Below are 12,456 nucleotides of genomic sequence, written 5' to 3' on the forward strand. Positions count from 1 at the left end.
ACACTTGGTCTTGTTCATTATTATAACCCAGTACTTGGAACAGTGTTGGGGCACCAAAAAAGACCCAAAAACCAGATAAACACCCAACAATTTAAATGAGTGATACCTCTCCAGGGTGGAGAACGATGATTATAAGAGCCCACCATGTGTATGTGGTTCGCGTTTTCCTGATTCTGTGCTCAGAAATAGCCCACTGATCTGAAATTGGATGGGAGGAGGACCTGCTGCCTGAATTGCATGAGTTTCTTGTGCACATGAAAGTTTTCAAGTATTTGGATTGGTTTATCTTCTGGAAAAGAGGAAGGCACTTGCTTTCAGGTTTAAAAATTAGATTTAGTAAGCTTGGATTTTAATAAATAAATGGATTTTGATAAATTCCAAGTTTATCAGATAAATTCCAGTTCTGAAGAGTAAATGATCTGCCCCAGAAAAGCTAAGGACTAAGTCCTGTCCTGTCCCAGTGGTGAGCACTCTTGAGTCCCCAATCTTCCCAGATGCCTCACAGATTCCTGGGCCCCAAGAAGGCTGATGTCTCAATGGAGCAGCCAAGCTTCATGCCCGTCACATAATGCAGGCGAGGGGTTTCTTTTTTATTTCTTTTCTTTACTATTTTAATCATCAGTTATTAACTGTGTCCTTGAAGAATTAGAGTCATAACATTCTTTGAGATTTTAAAATTTAGCTATTTTGACAGGGTGCTTAGCAGGCTGTTATTCATATTCATGCTTGATGAGGACTTTATTAGTATAGGGCTTAATAATATCCTTGGAATTAAGGTTGGCTTGCTGTTTATGCTGTGAATTTTTTTGCACTGGGCCTCTAGCTTATAATAAAAGCCTAATATGCTAAGTGTTCAGTCAGCCAGTAGGCCGTTCAACCAGTCAAAGCATAATATGCTAATAATATGCTAAGGCCACTCAACTGTTTGCTATGATGTGCACTGATGACCACCAGGGGACAGTTGACCAGTTGACCATTCGGTATGACATGCACTGATGACCAGGGGGCAGACTCTCTGACTGGTAGGTTAGCTTGCTGCTGGGGTCCCGCTGATCGGGATTGAGCGAGATACCGTAGGTCGGACACACTCTGGAGCCCTATCACAATCCCTCCCTAGCTGGCCATCCTCCTGTGTCCCTCCAGTGAGTTCCTGGAGTCCCTGTTCTCTGCTGTTTTTCCCCTTAGATCGGCACGTTAGTTTATAGAATGTTTGGCTTGTAGATCATTTTTGTTCTATGAAAACTTTGATATTCTGCTAAGCCAAGTGATACTTTGAAATATGCATCTGTGGGTCTTGAAAGTTCTTGGTGCGGTACAGGGTGAGCTTAGCTGTGTGCTGCTCTATCCTCTCCTGTGTGAGAGCTACCTGCTCCTGCGGCCCAAAAGGCTATTGTCCTCACTGCTTCTATGTGCCTTCCTATTATGCTTAAATCTTTATTTTTATTTATTTATTTTTTAAATATATTTTATTGATTTTATACAGAGAGGAAGGGAGAGAGATAGAGAGTTAGAAACATCGATGAGAGAGAGTCATCGATCAGCTGCCTCTTGTACACCCCCAACTGGGGATATGCCCGCAACCAAGGTACATGCCCTTGACCGGAATCGAACCTGGGACCTTTCAGTCCCCAAGCCGACACTCTATCCATTGAGCCAAACCGGTCCCGGCTGCTTAAATCTTTAAAAAGTAAATGTTAATGATGTTACAAAAACATTACATATTAAACATGTTTTATTCATGTGTGTGGTTTTAGATATATAATGCTTATTCTCTAGGAAAGTGATTAATGAGGGCAGGTAAATAGCTTTATTAAAAGAAAACACTCAGTCAATTTGTATTATAACTGACTGGAGGTCTGGTGCACGAAATTCGTGCATGGGTAGGGTCCCTAGGCCTGGCCAGAGATCAGACTGGTTGGGGCCTTCTGCTGCCAGCCGGGGCCTCCCTTTGTTCTCTTGGAAATTTAATTATGATTTGTCTTGGTGTGGTCCTCTTTGGATTCCTTTTGTTTGGGGTTCTGTGTGCTTCCTGGACTTGTAAGTCTAATTCTTTCACCAGGTGGGGGAAGTTTTCTGTCACTATTTCTTCCAGTATGTTTTTGGTATCTTGCTCTCTCTCCTCTTCTGGGACCCCCATAATTCTGATGTTGGTTCTCTTGAAGTTGTCCCAGAGGTTTCTTACATTATCTTCAACTTTCTGTATTCTCTTGTCTTCTTGCTTCTGCGGAGGAGTGTCTTCTGGCTCTTTATGTTCCAAATCTTTGACTTGATTCTTGCGATTTTCCATTTTGTTTTTAAGACTCTATAATATTTTTTATTTCAGACAATGTATTCTTTATTTCTAGTTGATCCCTTTTCATATCCTCTTAGGTGTCGTTTATTTTATCGGCCTTTTCTAGGAAATTCTTGAAAAACTTTATAAGCATTGTTTTGAACTCTGTATCCAGTCGCTTTTTGTCCTCCATTTCTTTTGTTTGTGATCTGTTTCCTTGACTTGGCATTTTCACAGCTTCCTTGAGTTAGTAGGGTGACTTTGTGTGCTAAGTTGTCCTATATGGTTCAGTGGATCAGGTGGACACTCTTGGTGTACCCCTTTGTGGACTGTGTGTACAGCCTTGTTGTAGTTAAGTCTTGATTGTTGTTGGTATCACTGGGAGGAACTGACCTCCAGGCCAATTGGCTGTGAGGATCAGCTGTGTCTATGCCAGGAGACAGCCTTATTTTACTAGACTTGGGGGAAAAATTTCAAAAAATTGCAAAAAGCCTTTGTGCTCAGCTTGGATGGGGCAGAGTTTCTGGATGGAGTCTGCAGCCTTGGCTTCTCGTCAGCCGCCTCCCATGAGGTTCCTGAGTCTCAGTGTTCCTCAGTGTTCTTTGGTACTCACTGCAAGCACCTCTGAGAGAAAAGTGCCCTCAAGTGTTGTCCACTACCAGACAGTCTAGTCTCTTCCCCAAGGAGCCTGGAACTGGGGTTCAGTGCAGTTGGAAGTGGGGTTCAATGCAGTTCGGAACTTTTGTCTTCCCGCTAGGGCAATCTAGTAGCACAGTCTACAGTCCTTCCTCTGCACGCAACGTGCATACCTCTGGGACTCTGCCTTTCGCCACTCCCTGAGTTTCTGCCTTAACAGCCTAGAGTCCTTCTGTATGAGACTGAGTCCCCAGGGTCTCGCCCGGAACTGGGGTTCAGTGCAGTCGGAACTGGGGTTCAGCACAGTCCAGAGCTTTTATCTCCTTCCCGCTAGGGAACGCTAGCCAGGCACTCTAGCTGCCCCCTTCTCTCCAGCTCCATATTCTCCCCACGCATGCACTGTGTCTCCATACCTTAGGCCACATGTGTCAAACACAAGGCCTGCGGGCCAAATCCGTCCCGCCAGGCCTTGCAATGTGGCCCGCACCGCGCTGTCATCACTGCATTCCGCTGCGTTTCCATCACAGTGACAGTTTATGACTGTTCAGTAAACCATTCGGCCCGCGATTTAGGCTGGATTTTAGATTTTGGCCCCTTCTCTGATTGAGTTCGACACCCCTACCTTAGGCTTTTACAGCTCCTCTGATTTTTCTTCTGGTTTTCTCTTTCCTTTTAGTTGTAGAATTTCCAGTCAGTCAACTTTCCTGTAGTTCTGGATAATGTCCATTTTGTATTTTAGTTGTATTTAAAAAAATATATATTTTATTGATTTTTTACAGAGAGGAAGAGAGAGGGATAGAGAGTTAGAAACATCGATGAGAGAGAGAATCATCGATCAGCTGCCTCTTGCACATTCCCTACTGGGGATGTGCCTGCAACCAAGGTACATGCCCTTGATGGTAATCGAACCTGGGACCTTTGAGTCTGAAGGCCAACTCTTTATCCACTGAGCCAAACCGGTTTGGGCTTAGTTGTATTTTTTGAAATTGTTGTGCGAGGCTGCAGTTAGGCATTTACCTATGCTGCCATCTTGGTTTCTCCTCCCTCCCTTTGTTCTACACCGCCCCTGGTGGACAGCACATATCATAGTGAGCAATCGAACTCCTGAGAGGACACTTTGCATATTAGCCTTTTGTGTGTGTGAGTGTGTGTGTGTATACTATAGATAGATAGATAGATAGATAGATGTTAACTTTTGACATAATTGTCCATTCTAATGGGATGTGGGTTATCTAAACATAAGAGGATGTTAATTTTGCAACCTAGGAGTGCCTGAAAGTTTATTAGATTTTGACTTTGGAGGATTTGTTGATGAGGGATTTTTCAGGAATTTTCCCTCAAAGGCAGAAGTGTGGGTGCTGGCCAAGACTACCACGTGCTGTATTCTGGCGGATGGCACAGAACCTGGACTGCACCCGTGAGCCAGCCAAGAACTGTGCTGCTTTGCTCTGACCTGCCACCTTTGTTTTCACAGGCTGTGGTGGTGCCTCAAGGTGGTGGGCAGCTGTGGATCTTTGGAGGGGAGTTTGCTTCTCCTGACGGAGAGCAGTTTTACCACTACAAGGATCTCTGGGTTCTGCATTTAGCCACCAAGACCTGGGAACAAGTCAGGTAAGGGCTGGGTGATAAGTTGACATCTGGGCCTGCCTCCTGTCCATGCCAGCATGCCTGGTTCACAGTGCTAGAGTCAGATATTATAGATTTCCAGGGGTTTGAGGAACACCTTGCAGAGCCTGAAGGACCAGCTTCACAGGTAACTGCAGAAAGGAAAGAGCTTGAGTTTCTCCCAAGCCCTGTCTGGCCACTGCTGCCTGACAACAGGCTTTGTTAAAGGTGTTGCCAAGGTCGCCAGGAGCAGCGCTGCATTCAGGGTTATTTTCTTGTTCCTCCCTTGTGTGTTGCATTGGTCATATTTTAATGCAGTTCTTCTCCTGGACCCTCTGATTATCTCCTTAACGACACTTTGGGTTTCAGTTTGCTGGGTGGAGCTGTGGTATACTAACGGGAGTGCTCTTCCTAGTCTAGTGGACATAGAAACAGTGGAGCCATAAGATGATTGATGGGAAAGCCTTTATGTTTTTCTTCAATAAACTAGGCTCAGCCATCCCTAGAGCTTGATTTCTGCATCTTTTGGTAAATGTATTGTCACATCCACCACTCGTGTTAGTGGTCAATGCTGCATACCTGACTCTGAAGAGATTTGTGTCTGCATATACATTATTTACAAGAAAAAACCTAGGAGAGTGACAGATTTAAAGAGCTAGTTGACTTCATTTTCCTGGGGTGCGCATGCCTGCTTGCTGGGCTGTGTGCACCTGGTGCAGGGTGCCTTCTTTCCACTGCTACAGCAGCAACCAGAGTTTCTTCGCCTCAGTGGAGAAGGCAGCTGCACTGCGGAATTCAGTGGTGGTGCAAAGTGTTTTCAGGTCCTACGACTTTCATTAAGAGGGAAGCCTACCACCCTGACTGGGTGTGCTTGCTTATTTGATGAGCCTCTTAGGAGACCACAATGCCAGGCTGTGGAGACCTGATCTGATTGGCTTCAGGCCTAGAGTGGAACTAACTAGGTAGAATGTCCCTTGTGCATGTGGGAAGTGTAAGTAGAGTCCCCAAGCCAAGCTAACCTGCTGGAGAAAGGACCAGTGGCAATCCTGAGTCAAATTGGAACCAGAAAGAGCCTTGGTATTACCAATTACTGACTTCATTTCCCTTTTGCTTACTTGTTTAGGGAAAGCTTCATTATTTTAGTAGGCACAGCAGTCAGGAAATTATTTTCATATTAAAATTGGTTTCATTATGTATATATTGAAACTTAGTCATTTTCTTCATAATTTAAAAAGTATTTAGGCCCAGAGCTTGCAATCTCTGTTGTCTTGTTTTGCTCCATTTGTGTTTTTTTTTGAAACCCAATTTTATGTGCTTGTTTGTTCATTGTCATTGAATTGATTGTTGATATTTTCATAGCATTTTTGTCAGCCTCATGGTTGCTATTTATCCAAATTTATGGTTGAGGGATAATAAACCTCTCTGTGGAAGAATATATACAAGACTTACAGCTACTTGGATGGGTCTCCTGTTGACGATGACACATCTGTGGGTGTTCCCGCAGGGACATTCTAAGCTATTTTGTGTACACTTTCTTGTGTCCTTCAGCCTTTTCTGGTCCTATAACGTATATTGTATGTGTTTGTTCCAAGGAAGCAGGGAGGTACCATTGACATGTGGTCACTTGGGGAGTGCCCTTTGAACAGCTTGCTGTGGCTGCTGTCTCCCAGCCAGCCAGCGATAGCCACCCTCGGCTCAGCGCAGGATTCCAGCTGCCTCCTGGTGCTCTTGGCTCAATTACACTTACGCAACATTTGAGGCTTCTGTCTTAAATCTGAAATTGTCTCTGATAAACACGTCTCTCATTACTTGAATACTTGTTCATTGTAATTAAAATGTGAGATTTTTTTTTTTTTAATCCTCACCTGAGGTTATTTTTCCATTGAGGGATGGAAGAGAGAGGGAAAGACAGAGAGAAACTTTGATGTGAAAGAAACACAGCTGTCTTCTTGCTGTGTTTTCACATGGTTGCTTTTTGCTTGTGAAGAGAGTTCTTTCTTTCTCTGGTTGTAAAGGCCCTGATCCCATCATGGGGACCCCACCTTCATGATTTTTTTTTTTTTTTAATCCTCACCAGAGGATAGTTTTCCCATTGCTCTTTAGAAAGAGTGGAAGGGAGGGAGTGACGTGGGTTCAGGGAGAGATAGAGAGAAACATGGATGTGAGAGAGACACATTGATTGGCTGCCTGCCACATAGCCCAACCAGGGCAGGAATTGAACCTATAATCCATATACATGCCCTTGACTGGGAATTGAACCCTATACCTTTTGGTGTGCCCACTAATTCTCTAACCGTTGAGCTCCACCAGCCAGGGGCCCACCCACGTGATTTCATTTAAACTGAACTACTCCCAAAGGCCCCACTTCCAAATACCATCACTCTGTGGGTTAGGGCTTTAACATGAATTTTGGTAGGGGCTTCAGGGGAGGAAGACATAAGCATATAGCTCGTAACTGCTAGTGTCTAGTGTTTGCAAACATCTTTCCTTTGACAACCATTGGTGTATCAGTGAGGGTCTAACCAGGAGGACATGAAAGAGATGAGTCACACTAAACAAAACTAGTGGGTCAGCTAGAAGTTACTCACTTCCCACTGCTAGGCTTTAGGGGAGGGGTGAGGTGGGGTCTGGAGCTGGAAATGATGTCAATGCTCCTGAGAAGGGGCCAAGGCAGGGGAAAGGGGCTGTGCCTTGGTTCCTTCCCTCTTCATGTATCTCTAGTCTCCTGCTGGTGCTTCTTGCTTTGGTGGGATTCTCTGATAGCGAGCAAAGCCGGGAGCCATGGAGAGGAACTGCCTGTGTAACCAGACAGTATTCTCAAGCACTTTTCACCCCTTCCTCAGTCAGCGGGCCTGCCCTACCAGCTCAGGTTTCCTGTTGGTTAAAGTTTAGTTAGTCAGCCTGCCACACTGAAAAGCCAGCACTTCTAAAGGGGAACCCCACTTTTCTTCCTTACTCCCTGGAGGAGATGCAGTTGGGCAAGAGGAGAAGGATTTTGACACCCTTTCTTCATTTATTTCTAAAGCTGGTGCCATCCTAGCTAGTTATCTGTGCCTCCATAAACCACAAACAAGGAGGTCAGGCTATTTATAGAACTCTGCTGTTTTTTATATACCTAAAATAATCACCCCTTTCAAAATTGATATGATGGTTTTTTGCATGTTCACAGAGTTGTACAACTACCACTGCTAGTTCAATAGCAGAGAATTTTCCATCACCCCAAAAAGACTCCATTCCCACTATTAACTCACCTTTAATTTGCTTGCTCTCTCTGTGGATTTGCCTATGCTAGATATTTCATGTAACTAGAATCCTACATTATTTGTTCTTTTGTGACTGGCTTACACTTTGCATAATGTGTTTTTTTTTAAATCTTTATTGTTCAGATTATTATAAATGTTCCTCTCCCCTCCCCCCCATTGCTACCCTCCACCAGGTTCCCACCCCACCCTCTGGCCTTTCCCCACCCCCCATTGTCTTCATGCTTAGGTACACAGTTTTTGTTCAGGCTCTTCCCACCCACCCCCACTCCCCTTTTTCCCAACAATCGTTAGCCCACTCCCCTTCCATACCTCTGATTCTATTATATTCACCAGTTCATATTGTTCATCAGGTTTTTTAATTCCCTTGGCTTTTAGTTTCACTTGTTGATAGTTACGTATTTGTTGATCATAATTTTTATCTATCTTCCTCTTCCTAAAGAACCCCCTTCAGCAATTTGGTGGTGATGAACTCCTTGAGTTTTTTTTTATTTGTGAAGCTCTTTATCTGGCCTTCGATTCTGAGTGATAGCTTTGCTGGATAGAGTATTTTTGGCTGTAGGTTCTTGCTATTCATCACCTTGAATATTTCTTGCCATTCCCGTCTGGCCTGCATGGTTTCTGTTGAGAATTCAGCTGACAATCATATGGGTGCTCCTGTATAGGTAACTACCTGCTTTTCTCTTGCTGCTTTTAATATTCTCTCTTTGTCTTTTGCTCTTGGAATTTTAATTATGATGTGTCTTGGTGTGGTCCTCTTTGGATTCCTTTTGTTTGGGGTTCTGTGCGCTTCCTGGACTTATAAGTCTATTCCTTTCCCCAGGTGGGGGAAGTTTTCTGTCACTATTTCTTCCAGTATGTTCTCAGTATTTTGCTCTCTCTGTTCTTCTGGGAATCCCATAATTCTGATGTTGGTTCGTTTGAAATTGTCCCAGAGGTTTCCTACACTATCTTCAACTTTCTGTATTCTCTTATATTCTTGCTTCTGTGGAGGACTGTCCTCTGGCTCTTTATGTTCCAAATCGTTGACTTGATTCTTGCTATCTTCCATTCTGTTTTTAGGACTCTGTATAATATCTTGTATTTCAGACAATGTATTCTTTATTTCTAGTTGATCCCTTTTCATATCCTCATAGATCTTGTTTATTTTATCGGCCTTTTCTAGGAAATTCTTGGAAAACCTAAATTCTTGGAACTCTATATCCAGTCGCTTCTTGTCCTCCATTTCTTTTGTTTGTGGTCTGTTTCCTTGTCTTGGCAATTTCATAGCTTCCCTGAGTTAGTAGGGTGGCTTTGTGTGCTAAGTTGTCCTATATGGTTCAGTGGGTCAGCCTCCCAGTTAGCTGAGGTGGACAGTCTTGGTGTAGCCCTTTGTGGACTGTGTGTGTAGTCTTGTTGTTAAGCCTTGCTTGTTGTTGGTATCACTGGGAAGCTTTGATCTCCAAGCCAATTGGCTATGAGGATCAGAGGTGTCTCAGCTAGGAGGGTTTCTGTATTCCGCTTGGATGGGGCGGAGTCTCGGGGTGGCAAAGACAAGCCTTGTTGAATCCCGCAAGATTGGTTGCAGGAGCGTGCACCTCTTTGGTATAGGCGCAGATAAGTTTTATTATAGATTCCTATCTGTCTCTCCCTAGCAGAGTCCTATTCGTGGGGAATGAGAAAGCTAGCCATGGGAAGGGCTTCTGTACTCCGCTTGGATGGGGTGGAGTCTCAGGCTGGTGCAGATAAGCTTTGGTCAGCCCCTCCCTACGAGGGTCTGGTTTCTCAGTCCCACACTGATGGCCGCTGGCTTCACATTCCTCCAGAGATCTCTGCTCACTGCCTGACAGTCTGGCCTCTCCCTGCCTGGGGCCGTCTATCAGAGCAATAGGGTGGTTCTGTTTTCCTCCCGAACCAGAAAGCTAGCGGAGCGTTAGCTGTCCACCCTCTCCTCGTCCGCCCTCTCCATGCGCCAGGAATAATCCAGCAACGAACTTGGCCCGCCCTCTCCGCGCTCGGCAAGCAAGCCAGGAGCGATGTCCGGCAGCCGCCTTTTCTTGCTCGCAGTTCACCGCACCTTCACAGTTCCTGAGGTTCAGCATGCCTTCTCTCTCCTTCCCAGATGGTAGAGCCTCCTCTCAGTTATTTGTATGATCCAGCACTTCAGGGCAATGTTTCCCTGTTTTCCAGTTCTAAATTCAAATTTGTTGTGGTAGGCTGCATTCAGGTGTCTACCCTATGCCGCCATCTTGGTTTCTCCTCTGCATAATGTTTTTAAGGTTCCATTCTGTAGTGTGTGTCAGAACCTCTTTTTTTATGACTGAATATGTTCCATTGTTTTGAGACACCACATTTGTTTATCCATTCATTTATTGGTGGATGTTTAGTTTCTCCACTTTACACTCTTAAAAATAATGCTGCTATGAACATTTGTTACAAATAATACATTTTTAAAAATTCTTTATTGTTCAGATTATTATAGTTGTTCCTCTTTATCCCCTCTACAGCTCCCCTCCACTCGCAACTCTGTACCTCTGCACTTTATTTCTGTAGCTCCTCTGAATCTCAGTGTGGTTTTCTCTTTCCTTCTACCATGTTTCCCCGAAAATAAGACATCCTTCGAAAATAAGGCCTACTTACAGGTTTCCTTCTGAGTGAAATATAAGGCATCCCCTGAAAATAAGGCCCCCCCCTAGGCTAAACATGAGAGATTTGGTCCACTGATTCTGAAAGAAATGGAGTCACAAGAAATTCACCAGGAAATTCAGGAATTGGATTGTTATGATGATGTTCCAGAAGATGATGACATGATTGTCATTGAATAAATGAGTAAATTCTTGATACTGTAGGATTCACAGTTTGTCTGGTTTGTGTTGATAACTACCGTACTACTGTACCGTATACAGGTAATAAATTGCCTTTATTTTCATTTAACAATAAATGTGTACCATATTCTTCTTATAGAAAAATGAGACATCCCCTGAAAATAAGACCTAGCTCATCTTTGCGAGCAAAAATTAATATAAGACACTGCCTTATTTTCGGGAAAACAGGGTGGTTGTAGAATTTCCACTCAGCCAACCTTCCTGTGGTTCTGGATGATGGCTGTTTTGTCTTTTAGTTGTAGTTTTGAAGTGGTTGTCTATGGCAGCAAGTACAGGTGGTTTCTCTGCACAACTAATACATTTTTATATGCATTGATGTACTTAATACATGATCAATAAAAATTGGTTGAATGGAAAATAATATACTGTATAGTTGTGTGTGTGTGTGTGTGTGTTTGTGTGTTGATGTGTGCATACTGTTGCTCTTGGTTTGGAAAAGGAGCCAACATTTGTGATGTTTTCAGCTAAACCTGCTTAGTGTCTATATCTATCTTAAAGCTGTGCCTGAGAAAAGTTGACATCCTAGAAAAGATTATTCTCAAAATAATTCAGAGTTATTTGTATGATCCTGTTGCAAAAGGTCGCAATCAGTTAGCTGAAATCAGACCATACCCCATAATTATCATGTGGAAACAAACACATATGTTCTGTTCTCTGGCTTCTCCCAGGAGCTGGTTGGGCTCATAGGCTGAGGCTTTGTGGACCTCATAATCAGGCTGGTTTTATTAACAGCTATGCATCAACTGTGAGAGAAGCCAGGAAAATCTGGAAGTGGGAGTGGAAGCTTGTGTGGATCCTCTGCTCCTTCACTGCCCATTGATTATCATCTTGAAGTGTTTGTGTGTAAGGAGGAAGGGAAGACCAACAGGTAGAGAGACTGTGACTGATTTGTATGAAAATCAAGGGATAAGGAAAGGATGCATGAAATTAAAGACTGTCAGAGTAAGGGGTCATTTTTGGCCCATAGATTTATTTTGTCTGAGATCTCTGACTTTTAGTATTATGTCAAACTCATGGCCCACAACAAATATTTTTGTGGCACAGCCAATATAACAGTATGTAACAAAAGTTTTAATAAAAATTTCATAATTTAATTTTTACATTATCCTATTATGCATAATTATTAATGAACTACAACGTTTGCTAGTGACTGTTATTATAATTCTGTTGCATTCATTTCCCTTACATGCCTTCCACGTCAGCACACCATTTCTTTCCACTAATAGTAGCAGGGAGTATTTTAGTAGCCAATTGCCACATCATTAGTCTTGTACTGACTTCTTTGGTGTGTACAAGAGGAAAATATTTTGCTTTCAGAGAACAAGAAAAGTAGGTTTATTTTTGCATTACACTTATTTTTTTATACATATTTTAATTATATATACATGCTAAATTTTATTATTTATTTATTTATTTTATATTTTATTGATTTTTTACAGAGAGGAAGGGAGAGAGATAGAGTGCCAGAAATGTTGATGAGAGAGAAACATCGACCAGCCGCCTCCTGCACACCTCCCACCGAGGGTGTGCCTGCAACCAACGTACATGCCCCTGACCGGAATCGAACCCGGGACCTTTCAGCCCGCAGACTGATGCTCTACCACTGAGCCAAGCCGGTTTCGGCTGCATTACACTTATTAATTTGTGCAGTTAATTATTGTCTGATAAGTTAATGTTCAAGAAAAAATTAATTTTTATTAAAATGTATTATTTTATGTTAACAGTTGCTCATTTATTTCAGCCCTTTGTGATCAGTATGTCTCTATCGAAATAAAACCACATTTCTATGAAAATTGAATCTTTATTTTTATTTTGTAGC

At 43.0% G+C, this 12,456-nt stretch overlaps 1 protein-coding gene across 9 annotated transcripts in view; it reads left to right on the forward strand.

The window, feature by feature from the left end:
* The window catches only part of KLHDC4 (kelch domain containing 4), a 47,450-nt gene that overhangs the window by 8,559 nt on the left and 26,435 nt on the right, over positions 1 to 12,456 (forward strand). For 5 of the 9 annotated variants that reach the window (XM_045582622.1, XM_036440501.2, XM_036440502.2 and 2 more), the window contains one exon: positions 4,383 to 4,519. The exons of the other annotated variants lie outside the window; for them this stretch is intronic. In XM_045582622.1, the coding sequence (XP_045438578.1) occupies positions 4,383 to 4,519 (137 nt within the window). The remainder of the gene's footprint in view (positions 1 to 4,382; positions 4,520 to 12,456) is intronic. 9 annotated transcript variants of the gene reach the window in all.

Source organism: Pipistrellus kuhlii, unplaced genomic scaffold (genome assembly GCF_014108245.1).
Source record: "Pipistrellus kuhlii isolate mPipKuh1 unplaced genomic scaffold, mPipKuh1.p scaffold_m20_p_17, whole genome shotgun sequence".
Lineage (NCBI taxonomy): Eukaryota > Metazoa > Chordata > Mammalia > Chiroptera > Vespertilionidae > Pipistrellus > Pipistrellus kuhlii.